Source organism: Vombatus ursinus, unplaced genomic scaffold, assembly GCF_900497805.2.
Source record: "Vombatus ursinus unplaced genomic scaffold, bare-nosed wombat genome assembly UNPS02000582.1, whole genome shotgun sequence".
Taxonomy (NCBI): domain Eukaryota; kingdom Metazoa; phylum Chordata; class Mammalia; order Diprotodontia; family Vombatidae; genus Vombatus; species Vombatus ursinus.
In genome coordinates this window covers 634,560-659,997 of record NW_020940360.1, presented here as the reverse complement: position 1 = coordinate 659,997, position 25,438 = coordinate 634,560, and the positions used below count along the sequence as shown (strand labels likewise).

The 25,438-nt window shown below is 33.0% G+C and overlaps 1 protein-coding gene across 3 annotated transcripts in view; it reads left to right on the top strand.

Moving 5' to 3' along the window:
• Window positions 1–16,775, top strand: part of PHIP (pleckstrin homology domain interacting protein) — a 193,057-nt gene extending 176,282 nt beyond the window's left edge. The window contains exons 34-40 of one of the 3 annotated variants that reach the window (XM_027854734.1): window positions 80–130; window positions 756–905; window positions 4,728–4,880; window positions 5,957–6,120; window positions 6,588–6,850; window positions 13,424–13,603; window positions 15,978–16,775. In XM_027854734.1, coding sequence (XP_027710535.1) covers window positions 80–130; window positions 756–905; window positions 4,728–4,880; window positions 5,957–6,120; window positions 6,588–6,850; window positions 13,424–13,603; window positions 15,978–16,630 — 1,614 coding nt within the window. In that variant the 3' untranslated portion in view covers window positions 16,631–16,775. Of the gene's footprint in view, window positions 1–79; window positions 131–755; window positions 906–4,727; window positions 4,881–5,956; window positions 6,121–6,233; window positions 6,304–6,587; window positions 6,851–13,423; window positions 13,604–15,974 lie in introns of those variants that run through there. The other 2 variants (XM_027854725.1, XM_027854741.1) reach the window with 2 other exon arrangements.
• Window positions 16,776–25,438: the final 8,663 nt, after the last annotated feature.

The following is a 25,438-nucleotide window of genomic DNA, read 5'->3' as shown; positions in this document are numbered from 1 at the left end:
GTTAAACATCATGTACAGAGTGAGATATGAAACATTATTTCCTAGTGTTTTATGAAACTCATAAATTCTTGCTTCAAAGGAAGAAGAGAAAGATGCTGATGTGCCAGGAACTTCTACCCGTAAAAGGAAGGTAATTTATTTTTTATTGTTTTATTTCATTGATTTTTATCATTAATTTCTCACCCAGAGAAAGGAACATACTTGTACATGAAATAAAGAATATTGAAAACAATCTTTTTTAAAAGAAGCATTAATATAATATAATATTAACACCAAGCTCTTGGGACAAAAAAGAAAAGCAAAACAGCTCCTGCCCTGCGAGTGCTCCCTTTCTAAATGGGGGAGAGCTAGTTAAAGATATATCAGGTAGATGAGATGTAGCCTTAGAGCAGGAGTTCTCAACTTTTTTTGTATCATGGGCCTTTTTGGCAATCTCATCAAGCCTATGTACCCCTTCATAGAATAATGTATTTTAATGTGTTTTTTAAAATGCAATAGATTATGAAGAAAATTGGTTACATTGAAATATAATTATCAAAATGTGGTTTGTTTGTTTTTTAATATGTGTTCTAGTGTGGATATGTTGAGTTTTTACGGTACCTATGGAACATTCAACTTGAAATGTCCAATAGGCAGACCAGAACTCAAGGCGGTGGGGGGATGTATCATCATTTAAGTATTATTTTATTATTCTAAACCAATTTTTAGAACTATAAAATTGTATTGAATGAATGTATTTGAATTTGTGATGTTAGGACCACCAACCCAGAAGACGTTTACGCAATAGAGCTCAATCTTACGATACCCAGGCCTGGAGGAATCAGTGCCAAGAATTATTAAACCTCATATTTCAGTGTGAAGATTCTGAACCATTTCGCCAGCCTGTAGATCTCCTTGAATATCCAGTGAGTGTTGTGTTTTGTTTTTCAGTATAAATGTTTGTTGAAAAGGAAGTTATGTTCAAGAACTGTAGTTAGGCCATGTTTTTGTGAAGATAGAATTTCATTTTTAAATGCATTTCATAAATGATATTTTGGTTTCTTCAGTATGAAATATAAACTTTCATTATTGAAAGGCCATTTAGTATTTAATAAAGCATTTAAATCATTATAAACTTATTGAATGTATTCTTGAAACAGTTGAGGAAACCTGCATTTCACATCTTTCTTTTTGCCTCTAAGAAATATAACTTGATAAGCTAAGTTTAGCTTAAGGCATTTTATTTAATTCCTTTATTTGAAGCCATGTTCACTTGATACAGCACTGTTAGGTGCTAGTCTATATTTAGTATGAAATGAGAAATAAGAGAACATGAAATATTTTAACAGTAACAGAGTTCATGAAATATTTTTGTCAATTGAAAATCTATATCAAATTATCCCCAGACAAGTAATTGAATTGTTGATAAGTTTATAAACAGCATTTTTTTTCCAAACAGATAAAGTGGTAAGCATATACTCAACCCATTTATTTGTGATAATATGAAAACGGATAGTTTTACCCAGTGTTACCCTTTTCCACTCCCCAACAAAATTTTTGCCAGAGTTGTTAAATAATAAAATTAGTATGTATTTTAATTTCACTTAATATCTTTTCCTCTGAAACTCATTGCTGGAGGTACTTGAAGGTATAAAATGGTCAAAAATCTAGCATTAAGAGGTGAGTATTAGTAATAAGTTATTACTACAATATTGATTATACAGCAAGTACATCAGCTTTTTTTGTTTTTATACCTATATTCTTTTCCCACTCACGTATTCTCCCCTCTCTTATAAGAAAAGTTTAAGCAAAAACAACACAAGCTTCTGACATTCTGACATTATATAACATTCCATATCTGGAGTATAAGAGGGAGGAAGATGTTTCACCTACTGTTCTGTAGGACTAAAATTAATCAGAGTCTAGTTGCCTTTTGAGGTGTTTTTATTTATGCTATTATTGTCATTGTTATATACTTTTCTCTTGATTCTGCTTACTTCTATCCTGATTAATTTTCTGATATTGGCCATTATTTAGGGAGTAGATTTAGGAATATTTGAAACCTAGCAGATTTTTGTAAGAGTAGGTTAACAGGGGTATCAAAAGAAAGACAACACTAAACTTGGAGACATAGGTCTTTGGTTTCAAATCCCCTGCTCTGCCATGTAGTATTTGTGTGACTTTGAGCCAGTCATTAACTCTCATCCTCAATTTCTTCCTCTAAAAAGAGGTTGCTTAGAATAGAAGATCTCTAAACTTCCAGATATTTCTAAATCTTTGTTCCTGTCACCTTAAATTTAATTCGCTATCAGCAGGTATTTTAAAATTTTATTTAACTATTGCATTAAACAAATTTCCCAGATTTAATGTAGTGATAAAATAGTAAGTACTTCACTAATCCATCACTTAAGTGATGCAAATTAATTTTACAAATTAAAAATTATTGCTAAGTCTTCCTTTTAAATGTTTATTTTTTATTTTAAAAATTCTGAAATCTAACAGTTATAACCACAAAATGATTAGTTTATCAAACTTACCAGAATGTATATATCCAAATGACTGTTTTATCACTTTCTAGTTGATATATTTTTTCCAAAACTACTACTTAAGACATTTTTAAAGCTCTTACTTTGAAAATGGCCTGTGCTTTGCTGTAATGGACAGTTCTTTTGAGGCATGAGGGAGTCATTGGGAAGTGGTGGTAGAAAAGAAAAATTGTCTATCATGTATATTCTTTAAAAAATTCTCAGTTACAGCAAATTGTCATCTTTTGAGTATAAGTTTGATTTTTGGAAATGACCCTAAAAGTCATTTATAGCTCGGTCTGGTAAATAATGGGAATGATCAAGCTGACAGTCTTCTGTTCAAAAGTATAACAATAAAGGAGACTGGTTTTCTTTTGTGGTGGGTATACTGTCTCTGAAGCAAATTCAAAAAATGTTTTGCCAGGAGTAGGTATATAGCTTTCCAAAATCTTGAACTTGTGTCTAGCCCATTCGTTAAAAAAATTAATTTCATTACTTTATAATTATACTTATATAGTTTTCTTTGCTGTCTTAAAATATGAAATGTAATTTAGTATCATTTTATCATAAAGAATTTTATTATACAGAGTTATAAGAATCTGTTTGCTGTATGTTGGCTATGAGGTATCAAGGACTTTATCCCTATTGTCCCCCCTTACTAAAGCTTATCCTTCTGTCTTCCTTCAACTTGGTGCTGAAAGTGTTGGCTATGGTTTTTACAGTTTTCTGAATGCAACCCTAGAGTCTGGCTTAGTTTTTCCTAGAATGATATTTAGGAGTATTTTGGCATCAAATTGCCTATGAAAATTGATCCTTTTGTTTGATTTTGTTTGCTGTCATTTCCCAATAATTCACCTTTGCCATCATTAGAACCCTCTCTTGTAATAAGCAAAAGAGAATCAACACATTAGCCATGTCTAAAAATGTATGCCTCGTTCCACACTACTCTGCCAGGAGGCAGAAAGCATCCTTCACTATCACTCCTCTGATGTCTTCTAATGTTGTTACCTTGATCTTTGTGTAAATTGTTCTGCTTACTTTGTTCCACACTATTTCATACAAGTCTACCCACCTTTCTCTGATTATTCATATTCACTATTTCTTTCAGTGCAATATTCTATTATATTCATATGCCACAGTTTCCTCAGCTGTTCTCTAATCATTGGGCGCCCACTTTTCCAGTTCTTTGATATTACAGAAAGTGCTGAAATAAGTATTTTTGTATAAGTAGAACTTTGCCCATTATTATTGGCCTCCTTGGATTATTTGCCTAGTAATACTATCAAAACTCAAAAGGTATGTACAGTTTAGTGAATTTTTTAGTATAATTCCAAATTACTTTCCACAACAATTTTACCAGTTCACAGTTTCGCCACTTAGCATTTTTTTGTGTCCTACCCATCAGATGCCTTTTTCAGGGGCAGCATGGTATAGTGAATACAGTGTTGGATTTGGATTTTAATTCTTCTTATAGTGGTTGTGTGGTCATAGGTTTTCACCTCTGAACTTATATACTACTTGTGAAATGAGGATAATAATGCTAGTAATGCCAATTTTTCAGAGTTTTTGTATGGCTGAAATTAGGTTAATGTTATGTAAAGTGCTTTTTAAGAGTATAATTAATCATATTAAAACAACAGTATTATTTTAATTATTTCAGTATAGAGCTATATATGGCAACAGAAAATTAAGATTGCTAAAGACATGACCTGAATAAGTATAATGCAACTGCATTTCACATTGCCTCTTCTTTATGATGAAACTATAATTATATCACGTAGTTCAAAACTGATACAAATTACAAATGACATTTATTTTCATATATTGTTTTACTTGTAACTGTAATATATACATGATGATCCTAAAATTTGTTCACCATGTACCCTCTTCTTAACTTTAAGATCAGTATAATGTTAAAAAGGAAATAACCTTCATGTGTGTTGGGGCTTTTTTGTTTTGTTTCATGAAGAGAGCTACAGTGATATTTATGATACTGGGAGGATATAGGCACTGCATTAAATTTTGATTACTGAGAATAGGGAGAGGTAAATATAGAGGCTGATGCTACCTAAGAAAATATTTTTTATTTGGGACATTGGGGAACTGGGGAGGTTGTTTACTAACAGGGCAGTCTCTGTGGCTCTTTTAGAACTTACATGGACCCTTCTACCTTTGAGGAACATTGATTTACAGCCTTAAAATCTTTTTTTTTTCCCCCTGTAGGATTACAGAGACATTATTGATACTCCAATGGATTTTGCTACAGTTAGGGAAACTTTGGAAGCTGGGAATTATGAGTCACCAATGGAATTGTGTAAAGATGTAAGACTTATTTTTAGCAATTCCAAAGCTTACACACCAAGCAAGAGATCAAGGGTATGGAATTAAATTTTCTTTCTCAAATGTGTAATTTTCTGCTCATAATACCATCTTTATTTATAAATGTAAACAACTAAATGTTTATAGCTGGCTCTATAAATTTTAAAACAATGTTGAAATGTTTTCTAATCTGCAAAAGTAATTTAGATATTTGTTCATTAACTTTAATTACCAGAATTGAATATGAACTCTTATGCCTTCATTAGTTTGTACTGTCTATGAAAATGAAGTGTTTATCTGAAGAAAGGTATTTTCTGGGGGAGAAAAATAGTGCAGTTGATTAGTAATAGTTTGAATCTTGGTTTGCAAGTGGAGTAAATAATTTTCAGAAACTAACTTGTCTTTTTTTTTTTTAATATTGTGTGGTCAGCTCTTTTTTAATGGAGGAAGAACATTTGTGTGGGTAATTTATAAATGTAAATTTGTAAATGTAAAAATTAAAATATTTGCCTGGTTTTGGTGATACTAAAGAAAAAGGGAACTCTGGAAGCGAGATAATGGATATCAGTACATGGAAAGTAGCCCATTGTGAACTAACTGAAACTATGGCTAATTAGGTCAGCAGTGAAGAGGACTCTTGTGGATTATAGAGTTCAAGGTTATAGGTACTGCACACAAAAAAAGGATAAAAAACAAAATCTTGACCAAAGACTGCATTTAGGAGGAAGGTATGTAGTGCAGTGGTTAAAGCATAGGACTTGGACTTAAGAAGATTTTAGTTTGATTCCATCCTCGGGGCACTAACTAGTTGTATGACCCTGCACAAGTAATTTAACCTCTGTCTGCCTCATTTTTCTCAACTATAAAATGAGGATAATAGTACTTGCCTCCTGGAATGGTTGATAATATTTGTAAAGCACTTACCACAGTGCCTGACACATAGTGGGTATTTAATAAGTGCTTGTTTCCTTTCATTCGGGGCATAAATCTTATGTGTTTGCCTTTTTTTTTTTTTTAATTATAAATTTGCTATTGAGAAAAAATTGTGATTTTAAAATCAGGATTTTACTGAAGAGAAAATTTACTATTGTATGTAATTGTTAAAACACTGACACAATTCCTTTTATTTATAGATTTATAGTATGAGTCTGCGTCTGTCTGCTTTCTTTGAGGAACACATTAGTTCAGTTTTATCAGATTATAAATCTGCTCTTCGTTTCCATAAAAGAAATACAATAACCAAAAAGAGGAAGAAAAGAAACAGAAGCAGCTCTATTTCCAGTAGCACTGCATCAAGGTACAGTTATTTCTTTTTTTAAAAGCATGAAATGATCCATAAGTTTGACATCTGAATGGTTAAACTTGGTGTGGTTTTTTTTAATGCTTCTTTTACTATTCCCTATATTACAGAATGATATATTTGACATGCAAGTTCCTATGATGTGGAGGATTTTTAAACTTTAACTAAAGCTATACTAGTGTAAGTGCTTAAATTCAAATAACTGCTAAACATACAGTAAAACAGTATTTTTAGGATAGTGATGGCATCATGCTTTTTCTGTCATAACTATACAGTGATCTTTCACTAAAGATTCACTTATCTGAACCTCACTACTCCTTAAAATTCACTACAAATGTCACATTTAACATTTCATTACAGTACAAATTATTTTGAATCCCACAGTATTGTGAAACTTGTATGTGGATCCTCAGGTAACTACAAATGACCATGTGTGTTACAAGCTTCATTTTTTAAATTTACAGCCCTGAAAGGAAAAAAAGGTTATTAAAACCTCTCCTGAAGGCAGATATCTCTACCTCTCCATTTTCTACACCTTCACGAACAACAGCCCCAAGACACAATGCTGCTCAGATGAATGGAAAAAGTATCGAGTCCAGTTCTGTGGTACGGACTAGAAGCAACAGAGGACTTACAGACCTGACTATAACTGAGCAACCATCTACATCTTCAGGAAGCAAACCTTTGATTTCAAAACCTAATGTTTCTGTGATACCTGGGAAAACAAGTGAGTCGAGTCATTCATAATTTCTTAATTTAAGATTCCCTAGTAAAATGATGTCCCTGTGAACTTATGTCTAAATTTTCAAAATTCTTTACTCTTGATACCTTGTAGAATGAAATATATTACATTTGCACAGATTTCAGTAAGCCTCTTCAGAGGATTTTGTGTTTTTTCTAAACCTTTTTTTCCTTTAAGATTTGCATTCATAAACACAACTAGCCTGTAACTTTGTGAAGCCTAAAATCATTCCTTTTATTTCTTTTCTACTTTTGATTTTTTTTTCTTTTTAGTTTTTAAATTTATTTTAAACTTAAGTACAAAATAAGAAAGGTAAAAAAAATTGCCATGTACACAGCAGAACATAAGAGAGGATTCAGTATAAATCCATTTCAAGAAAACCTATATAAGAAATACTACACATTGTTTTCAAAGCTGTCCAGCTTTTCTTTGCTTCCTTGTAGGTTTTCTTTTGTGCACTTTTTATGTTATTCTCCCCACCCTTCTGATGGCTACAATTAAGCACAGAGATATAGATAGATAGATACACATGGACACATATTATACATATACATAAATATCCATTAACATACACATATATACTCATACACATATTTGTAAGACCGTACTGTGTTTATTTCTACTTGTTCTCTGTTTCTCTGAAGGTGGATAGCATCTTTTTTTCATAAGTCCAAGAATTTCTGTGTTTTTCTAAATCAACCAGCTCATTTCCTACTACACCACAGAAATATTCCAACCCAATTCCATTCTGTCAGGAAGATTGTCTGTAAAAGTTTTCCCCCAACTCTCTGCATACCTTCTTTTCTTGGGTGCATGAATTTTATTTATAGAAAAACATTTTAATATAAAATAATGAAAATTATCCATTTTACACTTCAACAGTGCTCTCACCTTATAATATGGTTTAAGGTCTGATACTACTGAATCTGCTTTACATCTTTTTTCCCCTAGTTTCTTTGAAGTTCTTGACCTTTTATTCTTCTAATGAACTTTGTTATTATTTCTTCTAACTCAGATAATTTTTTAGTAATTTAATTGGGATGGCATTACATAAAATAGATTAGTTAGGTATAATTGTCATATTTTTTATGTATTGGCTTTATCTACCCATAAACAGTAAATATTACTTCAGTTATTTAGATCTAACTTTATTTGTATAAAAAGTGTTTTATATTTATATTCGTATAGTTCCTGTGTCAGTTTTGGCAGGTATACTCTCAGGTATTTTAGACTGTCTAGTTATTTTAAAGTGGTCTAAAACAATACTGATACGTAGTATAATATCTTATTTTTCTCTTTTGATTAAATCTATTTTAGCTTTAACTTTATCTGAAATCATGATTACTGCCCCTGCTTTTTTATATAATAAATTCTACTCCTGACCTTTATTTTAAGTTTGTGTATATCTTTCATTTTTATAGCATTTCCTGAAAGCAGCATATTGTTGAATTTCAAATTTTTATCTATCAGTTTCCATTTTATGGGTAAATTCATCACATTCACATTCTTAGCTATAATTACTTGTATATTTTCCTCCTTCCTGTTTTTTTTTTTTGTACTATTCTCATCCTATTCCTATCACTCCTCACTCCTCTGCTTTACTTCTCCCTGCTACCTTACCTGCCCTATTCATTAACCTACCCACCCCTCCACGAATTCCATCCTCATCCTCTCCCCCCACCCTATCCTTTGCCCTCTTCTTTCTGAATATAGAACGTTTATACCTTTCTAGATATAGATAGATACAGATAGTTCCTTCTTTGACCCATTTCTGATGAGAGTATGGTTTTAGCACAAACCGCCTCCCCTCTGTTAGCTTCACCAGTATCCATCTTTTTCTCTTTTGCCTCATTTGTATGAGATAATTGCCCCTTTTTATCTGTCCTTACACAGTTTTATTTTTAGAATCACACGATCATACTCATCTCAGCCCAAGCCTTTCTTTCAGACTAAAAATGACGAACAGATACTTATCATATGTAAGACGTAAACAGACCTTATTGAGTCCCTTGTAATTGGTTCTTAATGTTTACTTTATATTTCTCCTGATGTTATGTGTCCAATTTTCCCTTAAGTTCTACTGTTTTTGTCACAAATACCTAGAAGTCTTTCTGTTCATTAAGTGTCTTTTGTTTTTTAATTCAGGATTATACTTAACTTTGCTGGGTAAGTTACCCTTGGTCTTAACCTCACTTCTTTTGCTCTATGAAAATATAGTATTCTAAGACTTATAGTCCTTCAATGTAGTAGCTTCTAGGTCTTGTGTAATCCTTATTGTAGCTCCACGATATTTAAGTTTTTTTTTTTCTTGTTGCTTCTAATATTTCCTCCTTAATCTGGGTGCTTTGAAACTTGGCTATGCTATTCCTGTAAATTTTCCTTCTGGGTCTCTTTTAGGTGGTGATTGATAAATTTTTTTCTATTTCTGTTTTGCCACCTTGTTCTACAACTTCAGGGCAGTTTTCCTTGCTAATTTCTTGTAATATTGTATCAGAATTCCTTTTTTCATCATAATTTTCAAGCAGTCTGACTATTTTTGTATTATTTCTCCTTGATCTATTCTCCAGTTATTTTTCTGATGGGATGTTTTATATTTTCTTCTATTTTTTTTTCATTCTTTTGATTTTGTTTTATTTTTTTGTGTGTCTTAGAACATCATTAGCTTCCCTTTCCCCAATTCTAGTTTTCAAGGAATTATTTTCTTCCTTAAGTTTTTGGTTCTCTATTTCAGTTTTGTTGACTTTCTTGCATAATTTTCTTGATTTTCTTGAATTGCTGTTATTTTTTTTCTAATTTTTCCTCAATCTCTCTTATTTGATTTTTGATATTTATTTGATTTTTAAAGTCTTTTTTATGTTCTTCTAAGAAATTTTTCTTTTGTGCTTGGGACCATTCAGCATTTCTCATTGAAAATGGGGTGGCTTTTTTAACTCCATTATCTTCCTTTGAATACGAACCCATATCTTCTCTATCCCCATAGAGGCTATCTGTGGTTGGGTTCTTTCTCCTTTGTTCTTTCTTTCTCTTTCTTTCTGTCTTTCTTTCTCTCATCAAGTTCTAGTCCCAAGGTATAGAGAGTAATGCCCCAAGTCTCAGGCTGTTCTTACTGTTATTTTCTGAAGTCTGTCCTGGAGCTCAACCTTGGGCTGTCCTTTCCACCGCTAAATCACTGCAAGAGCCCCTGGTCACAATGATCTTTCTCCCGGTGGCTGCAAAATACAGCTGCCCTCTCTTCCCTGGAACTGAAATCAGGGACTCTGCTCTCCTCAAAGTATCCACAGCCCACAGTTCCCCACCCCTCTGCTACTGCATTTAGTAGGTGTGTGCTAGCTGCTTCTTCCCACAGCCACAGCCCAGGACGAGTTTGGTTAGCACAGCTGTGCTTGGCATCCCTTGACAATGGAAGGTCCTTCAATCTTTTCCTTCTCAGCCTTCAGAACCCTTCATGGTCTGTGAGATGAAAGTTTCTAGGGCTGAGGCTGCCTCCCAACCCTAGCTGCCCAGAGCTTGCTGTTTGTTGATTCCGTAGAGTTGGCCTTGGAGGTGTTTGCATTTCACTCAGGCTGAACTTCCACCCCGTTCTGCCCTGGAAGTCAGGTCTTTCATAGGGTCTTCTTAGGTTGTCTTAGGACAACAACTGCTTTACCCTGACTTGTTTATTTCTGCTACTCTTCATTCCCTCTGAGGCAACATTCTGTCTTTTTCTGTGGAGGAAATTTGGAGAGCTGAAAGTTTTCTGACCTACTCCATCTTCCCAGAATCCTCTGCTTTTTTTTAAAAATAATTTTTAATCGTTTAATAGTTTTTAATAGAGTAGAAGATCTCTTTCTTTTCATTTGTTGATTAATGTTTGGGACAGTAAAATACTTGTTATATTGTGAAAATTTTGGAATATTTTCCTGAGTGTTCCCCTGTGGCAAAAAAACCTTTTTGAAAAGTGTTACCTAGTTGAATCCGAAGCCTTATTGGTTGTCTCCTTCCTTTACTTCTCAGGACCATTTGATCATGTTGACTAACTTCTTGATAAAAGGCTGTTCTTGAAATTCTCCTGTTGGCTATGATAGTGCAGAATGTCCGAGTTCCCTACTTGGTTTCTCTCCATTTCTCCTCTTTTCACATATTAATTGTAGGTATCTCCCAAAACTTACCTTTCACCTTTCTGTACTTTTCTTTTAACATTTACTTCTTGATGAAAACATCCTTTTTTCATAATTTCAAGTAGCCTTTTTATACTGATGACTCCCAAATTTAGCACAACCCGCCCTCCCCCCACTAGCTTCTGTATCAGTCTGTTTAATTTTTTGCCTCATTTGTATGAGATTATTGCTCCTTTTTATCTCTTAGTTTTATTTTGTTTTAGAATCACACCATCATACTCATCTCAGCCTAAGCCTTTATTTCAGACTACTCAAATAAAAATGACAGTCATAATAGAACTGGTAATATTTATTATACATAAGAAGTAAACAGTTACAATTAGTCCTTAATCTGACCACACCTGAACTTTGATTTTATAATTCAGTCAGGGTTTAAAGTAACCTTGGATTTTTCTCTCTCTGCCTCATATGTCTCTAGTTTATCAAGTCTTGTTTCAATTTCCTTTTTGCATAAATTACTATAAAATTATCATTTATTTTTTTGCAGGCATTTATATAGCCCTTTAAAGTTTGTAAAGTACTTTATTTGCATTATCTCATTTTTGTTTCACAGATATGAGGCAGGTACAACAATATTACTATTTTTGTTTAACAGATGCAGAAACTGAGGCTTAGGCCTTCTTGACTTGAAATCTGGCGTGAACATGTCCTGTACCTTCCACATGAAATTGCATTCCCAAATCTCTCTGCCTTTACACTTTGTCATCCATTCTTGGAATTACTCCCTCCTCACTTCTATCTCTTAGAATACTCTAGCTTCCTTTAAAACTCAACCTAAAGTGCCACTTCCTACATGAGACCTTTCCAGCTGTTAGTGTTTACTTAAATTTACATGTCGTTTTACCCAATACAATATAAGTTCCTCAATGGAGGGGATTGTTTGCTTTGTGTCTTTTTATCCCCAGCACCTAGCACAATCTGTCCCTGGCATATAGGTGTTTGTTAACTTTTTTTTAAAAAGTATTTATTGAGATCTTTTGTTTTATATCACCTAAATTTCCTTATGTACTTCTTCCCCTCCCCCCTTCCAGAGCTCCATCTCTCATAACAAAGATTTTTTTTTTAAAAAGAGAGAAAAAAGAATCAGCAAATGCAATTAGTACATTTTAAAATGTGACAGTATATGCAGTGCTCCGTAGACATGGGACCTCCTCCTGCATCTTTCCCTCAGAACACGGAACTTTGCAGAGAAGTGAGGGAAAGTATTTTCTCTTGCCTCTTCTTTGAAATTAGGCAGCATTCATTTAATTAATGTTTTTTGATTGCTTGATGAGCCTCTCTGAAATTAGTAAGGCTAATTCTTAGACCAGAAACAATAACTAATAATAATAATAGCTTTCATTTATATAGAGCTTACTGTGTACTAAGCACTTGACAATTATGTTTACATTTTTACATTTACAGTTACATTTGATCTTACAAACAAGGTGTCAAGATAGTTGCTCTTATTTTCCTCATTTGACATATAAGGAAACTGGGACAAAAAGGAGTTAAGTGATTTGCCCAGGGTCACACAGCTAGTAAGTGTCTGAGGCTGAATTTGAAATCAGATTCTCCAGACTCCAGGACCAGTGCTCTATCCACAGCGCCACGTACTTGAAAATAACATATTGGAAGGGACAGGGTAAAACAAGAGAAAAATAGAATAAACAAGGGGGGAGAGGTTGAAGGGGGTTTAGGATGGAGGAAAATACAGTTAGTCTTTCACAACATGATTATTATGAAAGTGTTTTGCATGACGACACGTGTATAACATATATCGAATTGCTTGCCTTCTCAGTGAGGTGAGGTTGGAGAGGGAGGAAAGGAGAGAATTTGGAACTCAAAAGTTTTGTAAATGAATGTTAAAATTGCTTTTACATGTAACTGGGGAAAAATAAAATGCTAAATTAAAAAAAATAATAACATATTGACTCTGGACCCATACACCAGAAGTCCTAGCAGTTTGTAGCACTTGCTATAAGTTGCAGTAGCTGGTATTGCCTTTGGGAACACTGGGTCATATCTACACCATAATGGACTATTAGGAACACAACTTTAATGGAAGTTCATCAACAGCATGTATAAATAATCATTATAAATAGTTGTCCCAGGGCTTTCTATCAACCTAGATGAATCAAAAATATGGTGGAACAGCTTCTCATAAAGGAAAGGAAGCAGGAACTATAAATGACTTCCGTTTCTGAGACGTCATCTCCTCTTTTAAAATTGAGTGTTTGAAGTTGAAAGTTGTGAGTATTAGCCCAGAGTTTTTGAACCTTACTAATCTAGTTATGCATTCGAGGCAGTCATAGCCTGTTTCCTAATGGGTGAAGAAATGGGAATCAAAGTGCCTCCCATGATAAGTTTCAGTGAATTTTGGCTTATAAGATCTTGTTCTTTTCTTTTTTTTTTTTTTTAGTACTGGAGAATTCTGCAAAACATTCCAAAAATGTAAATACTCTTTCAGGCCCTAGTCAATCTAATTTTAGTCACAGCACTAGGAATAATTCTGCAAGAGAAAATATGGAGAAGGAAAAGCCAGTCAAACGTAAAATGAAGTCATCTACTCTTACCAAGTCACCCACTCCAATTCAGCAAGGTACGTTGTTAACTTTTCAGGTGTATTTGAAGGTATACTAGAATTCATTAATAATACTGGTTCTGCTATTAGGACTAACACTCAACTTTTAGACTGCTCATGTTGTATTAGATCTTTCCTGTGGGGAGTCGACACATCTAAAGATATGGTTTAAAACAAAACAAATTTAGAGACCTATGTAGTAACACTCATTCAATTATGTAATGCCTAAAACTTCCTATATTCTTCTATGTTGAAAAAATTGTCAGGTTTCTTCTGAAGTTAAAGGATATATTTCCAAGCTCCTTGGGATACAGATATTTTTTGCACAAACTTTGTTCAGGGGAGATTCAGTAAAGTGGTTGGTTGTTAAAACAATACTGAACATGTTAAAACTGACTTCACAAGATCAACAAATACATCCTAAATTATTCATGTATCCTTTCTTCTTTCATTCCTTATCTGTACTATCCTCACCTTTTCAATAGTTAAATCCTTTCTTTGACCTATGTTTCTTCTCAGTTGCTTGTCACTTTCAAAATTCTAAACTCTGAAATAATATCTGCATATTTAAATATTAATGTCTGTAGCTCTAATATAACATAACTAACTCTGTAGCCTAGTGCATTTAATTCTCAATTTGGAAATGGTGCAACCAAACCACTATCATAGTAAAGTTGGCCAGTTGTCTGAAGTATATTAATTAGTGAATAGTTAGTTCTTTAACATTGATATTATAGGCTGCTTCCAACTTAAAAATGGGTTGCATTCTAAATGTTCTGTAATTGGTAGTTTAGAATTCTGAATAAATTTTCCCCCAGAAATAGTTATGTACAGTGACTTGATTCCCAGGTCAGCCCACACAAAAAGCCAGTTTGAACTATAATATATTTCCATTATAGTTCCATGTAACCCCTATGCGTAACAATGCTTTATAGGGAAATGTATTCAGAATTCCATCTAGGAATGCGGAGAGCCTCTCTGTCAACTCCACACTGTAGTTAGTGTCCTACATTTGAAGTCAGAAAATGAGGGTATTAATTATAGATCTAACGCTATGTGTGACCTTGAAGAAAATCACTTAACTAGTCTATTTCTTTTTTAAATATAGATATAGGTTAAATTGTATCATTGTGAACACTATTTGCTTTCAAGAAACATTTATTAAGTGCCTAATACATCCTATTCTATACATAATATACAACACAAGCCATTTTCTTAAGGAGCTTATGGCATAATGTACAAGTACACCAACAACTTTATAACACGAAAAGTCAGATTGATGCAAAGGAGAAATACAGAGTGCTGTAAGAAGTTTGAGAAGGGAATTTTCAGTGAGGGTATATGAGAAGGAAAAAGAAAGGCTTAATAGAGGTGGTGTGTCAAAGAAATTTCTACCTTAGTAAATTGCCCATATAAACTTCACTAACCACCTGTCAAAAAACACAGAAAAATCAGTAGCTGGAGGGAACAAATGGGTAAGAATAGCTTATGAGTTGTGTATCTCTCTCATTACTTCTTTATACGCTGGAGAACCTGGGCATTGTGTTGTGTTTTATGTCTAGATCCTACGAACTAAATATGGATTCTAGCACTGTGTTCTTGTTACGAGAGTATCTTTACACCAAGTAATTGAGTGAGATGTAAAATTTATTATAAAATTTTTACCTTGATTGTAAAGTCTATTCTTAATAGTTTAACAGGTATATTACCAAAATAAGTGAAAGAATTTACTTGAAATCATTTAACTATTGGGAAAAAGAACTATAGGGTTTTATTAACAGACAGGAACTTCTCTATGCTGTGCAAAATCAGCATTCAACTTTGTTATCATCCTGCATATAGTTCTTGTATTCCATTCTATTTCTATTATTATATTATGAGTGTTAAAACTGCCATCATATCCTTACAGAATTGTTAACTGAATTATTTTAATATTCTAGGAGTAGTAGTGTTTTTGTAGCTCCTTCATAAGAGGGGTTTTGAAGAGAAAGTCTATTGTCTTATATGGCAATTTAAGGAACAGTATAAGAGAATATTGACACAATATTACACATGACCTTATCCCTCAACTCTACTTGATATTTGTTACCAATGAGAGTAATGGTAGCCAGTGTATAAAAGTGAATTAAATCCAGTAGAGTGACATGGAAAAAAAAAATTGGGCTGTCAGATAATCTGATTTCTTGGTCTCACCTCTGTTGCTGACTTGCTGTGTTGTTTCAGACAAGTCATGTTAACATCTTGTGACTTGACTTCTTTGGGAGGGTTATGTTTTTATTATTTGAAAAAAGTAAAATGATGAGTTTATTATGCATTATGAAAGCTAACAAAAATGCAAATTCATCTCCTCCATATCTTGTAATAATACACTATCATTGTACTGTCTTAGCAGATTGCAAGAATAATGCTTTGGCATCAGGAAGCATCCAAGTAAATGGACATGGAGGTCAGCCATCAAAACTCGTTGTAAAGAGAGGCCCTGGAAGGAAACCTAAGGTAGAGGTGAATATAAGCAGCAATGAAGTTGTGCACAAGAAAAGAGGCAGAAAGCCCAAAAAATTACAGTGTATAAAACAGGAAAATTCAGAGCAAAACATAGTACAAACCATTAGAGATGTGATTAATGATGAAGTAACTGCAGCTTCTTCAGCGTGCAATTTTCTTTCTGAAACTGATGTTGTAAAAGAAGATTTGTTACAAAAAAAGGGCCGTGGGGGCAGAAAGCCCAAAAGAAAGACAAAGGCACAGAAGCCAGATTCAGACCTTATGGTTCCTGCAAGTGTTAAGATGCTAAGAAGAAGTAGTAGAAAAAAGACAGATGAACCTATGGACGAGGATGAAGGGTCTGAGGAACTTAAGGGCTCTGAGCCCCACATGAGAACTAGAAACCAGGGTCGAAGGACAGCATTTTACAATGAAGATGACTCTGAAGAAGAACAAAGGCAGCTATTATTTGAAGACACCTCTTTGACTTTTGGAACATCGAGCAGAGGACGAGTCCGAAAGTTGACTGAAAAAGCAAAAGCTAATTTAATTGGTTGGTAACATGTACCAAAATATTTTACTTTAAATGATATAAAGCAGGTACAGTTAAGGAACAAGTAGAACCAAGGCTTCTTCCTTGCTGCTATTATGGATTAGAGAATGTTATAATTTGAAAGAATTAGCAAAAAAAAAAAAAAAAAAAAAAGGAAAAGAAAAAAAACTTAAAGAACACTTCTTTAAAGAAATATATATTTTAAATGTTTGCTATTTATTGCCCTCAAATAGGTTATACATTTCAACAGTCATTTTATTCACAATTCAGAGGGGAGAGGGGAGCAATTCCTAGTTTATTTATGAAAGAGAAAGATCTGCTTGCACTGTTGGAGGTGCATCATATTCCTAGTGACAGAACTTTTCATGCTACAATGTATGTTTATTTTTGACCAAGCAAGGTACATTTCTATCAATTATAGAAGTCGTCTCCTAGGAAGACAGAATGTTGCAAAGAGTGGCAGTAAATTAAGAATTGTGTTTCCAGTAAAGATACATATAAAATTACCAAACTTTGCTAATCTTTAATTTCAGTAATGATGGAAAATTCATCTACAGAAGCTTAGAACAGACTTTGCTTTATCCCATTTCTGCCAAACCTAGAAAAAAAAAGTTCTTATAAAAAATATATCCACATTGGAAAAAGTTTGACTGGTGTCTAATTTTTCAGACCTTGATTCTTGTATCAATCACTAAATCTCTGTTTATTGTGCCAAAGACTGAGCATCAGTGCAGTGGGAAGCCTATTTTTGACTCTCCATACAGCATACAATTTTCAACAGTTAAAAAGGCTATATATTATTCTAATTAGCAAGTTACTTAAAATTGTGCTAAGATTTATCCTTTTGGTACTTAAAAATAATGCACTGGTGGGAGTCCTTTGACAGAGATGTTTTAGACAAAATATTTAAGTGGTTAAAGGATTCAAGGAAATTAAAGGAAAGGTATGGGATTTGCTGTTTACTTGATCTGGATTAATATCATTTCTACCAGTTTAGACATTTGCTAGGCTAAAATGACTTACAAAGAAATGTGTCTGTATGTGTATGTGTATATATTGATAGATGGTTATATAAAAATATATATACAAACACATGCGTATACAATATTACCCAGGTAAAATTCTTTTCAGGATTTTTTAAATAGCACTAGAATAAAAATAATTTCAAAATGTCATACTTTATAGTTTAATTTTAAGAGGAAGATTGGTTATTTTCAATTATAAAGGTTAAAATAGGCCAAATCACTTTTTATGCAATCATGTTTTATACAGTGGTCTCATTGCACATTGTGTTTTTTCTGCACTTTTTACGGTATCCTTATCACGCTGATAAAGTCAATATACACCCTAAAGAAAAATTCCATTTAATGATTGTGCCTTGTATTCTATTTTTTTTTGTTGTTGTTGCATCTTTAGTAAAATTAAGTTGTCTATTGTAAATGATAACTATATGACTTAGGGGAATGTATTGCTATATGTACTGCTATGGAAAAGGAAAGCAGTTATTTATTTGTTTATGGTACATTTAGTTATTTTATACCTTAAAAACCAACTTAAAATACCATTTCTGTTCAAAAAATGTCCATTACAAGAAAAATTTAAAGGATGTAGTATTTTCTGAGGACTGGTATGGTACAAAAATGTAACCAAAAATTTCAGATACTACATTTTTGAAATGGGATTAGGAAACAATGTATTATCATAACCCAGCTGTAGAAGAATAAAGGTCTTTAAATTGAATGTTGCCAAATTAAATTGCATAGCAATCTTCATATGTTCTGGTTATGTTAAGTATTAGCTATCATTTAATTATTCTAAAGAAAAATAATAGTTGATGCATTTGGATTTTTTAGGTTGTTTATGCTTAGATTTGTGCAAAAAAATCCTCACGTAAAATTAAGTAAACCATTTTCCAAATTTTGACTGGATTGCTATGATTTTACATTTTGGGGAAAAAACTAATTTGAAAACTTTGCAGGTATCTTTGTATATTTATTTTTTCTAACGGTTATTTAACTATTCAGTTAAAGTTCAGTGGCTAAATCATTCATAATGCAGAAGGTGGAAGGCTTGCTTGGTTGTACAGTAAAATGCAGTCTTTCAGTTATACCATTAAAAATAATGAAGTGTGTGTTTGACCTTTAACAATGATTAATTTAAAAGATCTCATTGCTTTTGAAGGCAATCAATATCAGATATGTAATTTCCTGATGTTATCTGCATTGTGTTAAGAACAATAGCATTCATCTAAAAATTCATCTTCTGTAAAAATATATACAGATATACATATATATTTTTATGGTGTGTACAGTTTAAAGCTATGAATTGACAAGAAGGACCCATATACCATCTTGGAGAGTATAATAACACTTCTAGTACAGTGTGTGGGATGATTCTAACTCTTGAGCAAAGAAATGAGTATTTAAGGTCTTATCTGCAGCACATAATTCTTTCTGTTCTGCAAACACTGTATATTTATGACCTTAAGCTTACAGTTTTACTAGACACTGGTTTCTTTATGAATCATGAATTATTTGGGTCAGGTTCTTTTTAATTGAAACACTTTCAAATTTTTATTAGTAAAACAAGATATATTTAAATTTTATATTTTTATAATTTAGCTTCACTGTGTTGCAAAGGTTTAGTTCAAAAGCTTTAAGTCCTTACCTTCTTTTGTGTGTTTTCTGTTTAGGAAAATGTCCTGAGACATTGATACCAATTCTTTGTGTGGTCACACTCACACACACACACACACACACACACACACACACACCAAGTTGTTCTACATGAGCAATAAAATAATCTCATTTGTTGGAATAATTTTCATAAACTCTTACTTGTTGTGTGCATGTAATATATAAAAGCCATCTGTATTTTCAGTTACCTAAAACATAACTCACAAAAATTTGTCCCAAAGTGATTTTTTTTTTTTTTACAAAACACATAAATGTTGCAAATATGCAGTTAAAACATTAAATCTTAATTATGGCCTCATAACCTGGCACAGTAGATTTGTAGTTTCATTAATCTAAATCCATTCAGCTCTGATATTGTGGTTTTAGACTATTTTCTGTCTGTAAATATGAACTGAGGCCAGAGTTTATTAGATTTATTTCCACTGATTTAAGTATCCAATTTCATTGCAACTGAAAAGAATAATGTTTGATTGTCATTATATTATGACAAGTAGTTATATCTTTACAAATTGTCTTCCTCTTTAAATGTGATTTGAATGACTGTATGAAATATTTGTGTACATTTTATTTGTACAATTTGGGATTGGGTTTTGGCATACTTTAAAAGATGGGATTGACTGAATTTAGTATTACTAGGAAATGAATTATGTAAGATATATTATTGACTGACAAAAGGACCCTCATGCCGCATGTATGTTAACTTCTAGAACTGTCACTTGTCTGTATGGTGCAGTAGACCAGTCAATACACTGTTACTGTACAAATGTATTCAAATACCAATTTTAGCTTGTTGGATGTCAGCAGTTTTTTGAAGATTATTATATGTAGACTAAACTAGCACATCCAAGCTTTGCAGTTGCTTCAATTCTAACAACATTCCATGACATATACTTTGCTCATACCCGCTCAAACTTCAGCTGGAAACAGTCTTATTTTCTGTTTACTACCTGTTGAAATTTGATGTTTAAGTAATTCTTAATTTGTATCTTATATTTTTCATAATACCTAGCAGTGTTTTATAATTAGTTGGGGGGGACTGAGATACTCAATTGATTAAAGGGCTATGCATTTTCTGCTTAGTTTCTCTACATATTTTAACATTTATGCACATTGTAGCAAGGAAAGGACTTTGTGCTCTAGGAATGGCCCCAAATCTGAATATTATTTCTACCAAGGTTGCAAATTACTGCATTTTTATTTCCTTATCTGAAATTTTGGTTTTGTATTTTCAATAAACATTCAAACTTTGGGGTTTTTTGTTTTTGGTTTCATTTTTAGGTCATTTAAATTCTATAATCTTTCATTTGCTATGAGAAGAATTGTTAACTACTAACTATACTAAATACTCTTAAACACTCCCAGTGAAGAAAGTTAGTTTTGCTTATTATCATAAAAAAGGTAAAATAATGTCTGAAAGCTACAAGTACCAGTTTTGGAGCTCCAGAGATTAATTTGTACACACTGCAATAAAAATACAATAGTTATAAATGATCTGAGCTATATAGTTTTGGGGTTTCATTTGGATAGCTGATAGCTCTACTTTGTAATTATTTTTGATGCAGATAAACACATCAGGAAATTAACCTTATATGGCACAAACCAAATACATGATGGTGGGTGGTGATATTGTACAATGAATTTCTACATTTAAAGAACTAAGAAGTTAGGTTTTGAATGGTATATCAATGTCCACCTTGTATACATGCATATAAGGCACGTGCACATACATGCTATGTTCTATGTAAGGTTGTGCATGTTGATTTACCAGTATGGTATGCTGTAGAGTATGAGACAAATAAAAGTTACATTTTTGGACCATATTAAAACTGCAAACCAAGACAGGGATCTTATTAAAGATCTTTTAGAAAAATATAAATCCTGTCACTTAAGATATTTAGATATGTGTAGAATGTAGCTCAATTTTAAGAAAGTGACCTAGAGGGTTAATTTTGAAAACTGACACATTTTCAGATTTAAAATACACTTATTTTGTACAGAATACAATGTTAAATCTGTTGTATGTAATAAATACCATACGGTTTCAAAACAAGATAATTCTTTAGCTTTATCCAGTTTTTTTCTTCCAGAAACCTGGAACATCATGTTGTTATAACCTGCAGTATCACAACAGGATAACAGTGCCCTTTCTTTTTGTACATACTGATTGGACCTTTCTTTACTGTTATGTGGACACTTTCTATGTTAGTTTTGATGCATAATTCTTTGAATCCTTTTATACAAACTAGAATGTATGTGTAAGAATTCCTGTCACTGCAATGTAGTAACTACAAACCTATTTTTAAATAAATAGAAAACTTGTTTTTCTAAGCTATTTAGTAGTGCCTCTTCTTTCTACTGAACTGCCTTTTTGTCATTATAAACCTTTTCATATACTATAATGTTTTAATCTCAAAAGTCCATTTTATGCTTAATTTTAATTCTGTGGGAGAAGTCCCATGCATTCAGTGTTAAAGTAAATATTTCTCTTTAATGTGAGAATTCCCAGGAGTGTGGATATCCTCACTAGATTTCGTTTGACACCTACCTAGTGGTCAGACTTAACATCACAAATTGTCGTGCTATTTATGGGAATCTGAATTTAAAGACCATAATTCACTGTGTGCTACTACCAGAGAGTGAATTTCCTGTGTGCTTTAAATTGTCTAGTGAGACCTAGATTTCAATCCTGTAAACCAGGGCTGGAGAACCTGTGGCCTTGAGGCCACATGGGGCCAGGTAAGTCTTCAAATGTGGCCCTCTGACTGAATCCAAACTTCACAGAATATATACTTGTATGTATGTATGTATGTATGTAAACTTACCATGTAAGGCATTGCAAAATGGGATTCAAATATAAAAAATTAGTTTGTCCTTCAGGAAGTTTTTTCTTAGTATGTATTTTCAACCCAAACTGTGATTTCATTGGTATAAGGAACTCACAGTAAGAAGTGTCTGATGGCTCTCTTCTCCTTAGTTATAAATGGACATTTGGGATAGAGGAAAGAAGTATAAACAAGGCAGAAATTTCTTTCAGCTGGCAGAAATAGTGAAAGCTGCATCCAGATGTGGCACTAGGTATGGGTTAAAAAAAAAAGAATTGCAATAGACTGAAATGTTGAGTGCCCAAGTTCTGTGTATAGGAACAAGTTGTACAAATGCATGGAGATGGAAGAATATAGAAGAATACAGAACAAAATTAAGTTGTAGTTCATAATCTGATTTGGCTGAAACTAGGATGCAACATGAATAATGTAAATTAAGGCTGAAAAGATGATGGCACACTGTGGAGTTTGTATTTTAGCCAATAGTCCCTGAAAGTTTTTTGATATGATCAAAGCTAACCATTAGGAAAACCATTTTGGAAAGCATAAAGTACAGAATGTCGGGGGGCAGGGGGGAGGTTTGTTTTTGTAGGATTTTTATAACAGTGGATAATTGTACTTGAGCCAGGATAATTGGGTTTGAATCTCACCTCATATACTTAGGAATTATGTGACTCTGGGGTGATAGTGCCTTTGTGGGCCTTGGTTTCCTCATTTATAAAATGGAAAAATAGTGCCTGTTTCACAGGACCATTGTGAGGATCAAGTAAGGTAACACAAAATACTTTGTGAACCGTAAAATCATATAAATAATGAAACAGCAAAGATATCTAGAGAGCCTTTTGTTGCTATTTTCTTAGAAATGGTTCAGGTTGACAAGTGATTAAAGCCTTCGTAAATTTTCCACATTTCCATTTTAAAGAAAATCACATATGTAAAACAAGTTTAATAGAAATAATGAGCATTTGAGACCTTCAGCATAGGTTTTTAATTGTGTTTTTGTATTTGTACCATTAATAATACTTCACAGGATTTACGTTTTTGTTGTTTTGGGTATGAATCTTTGATTTCATCAGTGTGAGGAATTTGGGCAATGCAGATTGCTAATATATAATCTTAAGAGAGCCTCCCAGGGCACGGACAGGTGAAAACATGTGCAGGGTTATGTGGCCCTTTACTACAGGCTACCTCTGTCAGAGTTGTGATGATTAGGTAAGATCATGTGTGTGTATCTTAGACTGTGGGCTCCTTGAGAGTCCTGCCTTTCTTTGTACCCCAGGGCTTGGCAAAGAGCTTAATAAATACTATTTGACTGTGAGAGGGGAAAAAAAAGCTATCTAAATGTCGACTGTTATGACTTCACAACTATGATCTTGCTCATTTCCACAGTTTCCTTATCAGTCCCTGGTCAGTTCCCATCACTAGTTTACTTAAAGAAATGGGCAGAGAAATTATTGGTCTAAGTCACCTGCTGGCTGCCCGCAATCAAACAACTGTTAACTGTATTAACTGTTCTTTTAGAAAGGGCTCACTGATTTCAGAGGACAAGAGAGAGAACATTCTGAATAGCTGCTGATAGCCAGAAAAATGGGCAGAATGTTTTGTAACAAACTGGTCCCTTCCATCACCACAACTAAATTTTTTAAAAGTCTTTGTGTTCTACATTTTTACTTTAATATACTATATTTGACATACTTGTCATTTGATATATTTTAGTACTTCAATTTATTAGTTAACCACTTTTCAAGCCCATAATATATCAAGGTTGATAGTGAGTTGCAGTGTAGACTGCTCATATTTATTTGGCTGTCTTATTGATGTGATACATAGATGGCTAAGTAAATTTCACTTACAACTAGTAGAGATGGATTATCCTAAACTGGGCATTCCTTAGTCATTTACATATAGCAAAGAGATGAGTTTTAAATCTAACACGATTATAGAGAGATCACTGGATTATATAATACTTAAAACAGAGAAGTCACTATTGTACTGTTGCAGTTGTTGGAGATCATAGAATCATAGATTTAGAACTAGAAGAGATCTTTGGAACCATAGAGTCCAATCTCTTCATTTTACAGATAAGGACCCAGAGAGGTAAAGGGAATTGCCCAATACTATGTTAAGTGCCTAAGGGAGATTATAACTTAACTCTTTTCTGACTTCAAGTTCAGCCCTCTTAATATACCACACTTCCCTCCACAGTAATGGTTTTTCTATTTATCTTTTCTCTACTGTTGCACATCCTGGAATGTCACTTCTGGATACTTTCGGGGTTTAGATGTGTACAGACAAGTGTTGCTTATTCCTGGTATTTAGATATTTAAAATCATTTAACCCATTTTAGTTATGTAAGAATGCATGAACTTACAGAATAATCAAATCAGCTAATGGTTTTTCTATTTTTTTTTTAAAGAGCTAGTCTTATTCAATGTTTTCATTTTATTTTAAATTTTGTAAATCTTCATTTTCACTATTTTAGTGATTAATTAGGTCAATTTTCCCCCTAGTATTTTGATTGCACTCCCAATTCACTGATCTGTTCTTTTCCCTTTCTGTTTAAAAAAAAAAAAAATGTTTAGAGATACAAATTTTCCTAAGGATTGCTTTGAGTGTGTGCTGTCTCATTGCTGTCATTGTCTTTAATGAAATTATCACTTTTTTGATTTATTCTTTAGCCCACTAGCTCTTTAATTTCTTTAAATATTTATTTAGTCTCCAATTTATTTGGTTTTCAGTGGCCCTTTATGTAGTATAATTTTTGTTGCATTGTGGTCAGTAAAGGATATGCCTAATATTTCTACTTTTCTGCATTTGTTTGTGAAATTTTTATGTCGCCAAGACATGATCAATTTTTATAGTAGCAAATGGTAGAGAACAGCAGTAGCATAGTAGAGAAATATGTAAACTCCATTGTATTTCCATGTCATAATTGGCAGAGGTCTATCATATTTATTTTTCTAAAATTTTATTTAAGTCCTTTTTTTGTTGTTAGATACATCTAAGCCTGATAGGGGTGTACCAAGGACCTATATTATTATAGTTTTATCTCTTTGTAATTTAGTTTTTGCTTTCAGTATTCAGAAGCTATACCATCCAGTGCACATATGTTTTGTTTTTATCTTTTTTTTTTCCCAAGGCAATGGGATGAAGTGAGTTGTCCAGGGTCACATAGCTAGTGTCAAGTGTCTGAGGCCAGATTTGAACTCAGGTTTTCCTGAATCCAAGGCTGGTGTTCTATCCACTGCACCATCTAGCTGCCCGAGTTTGTTTTTATTTTTAAGCAAAATATGGTTTC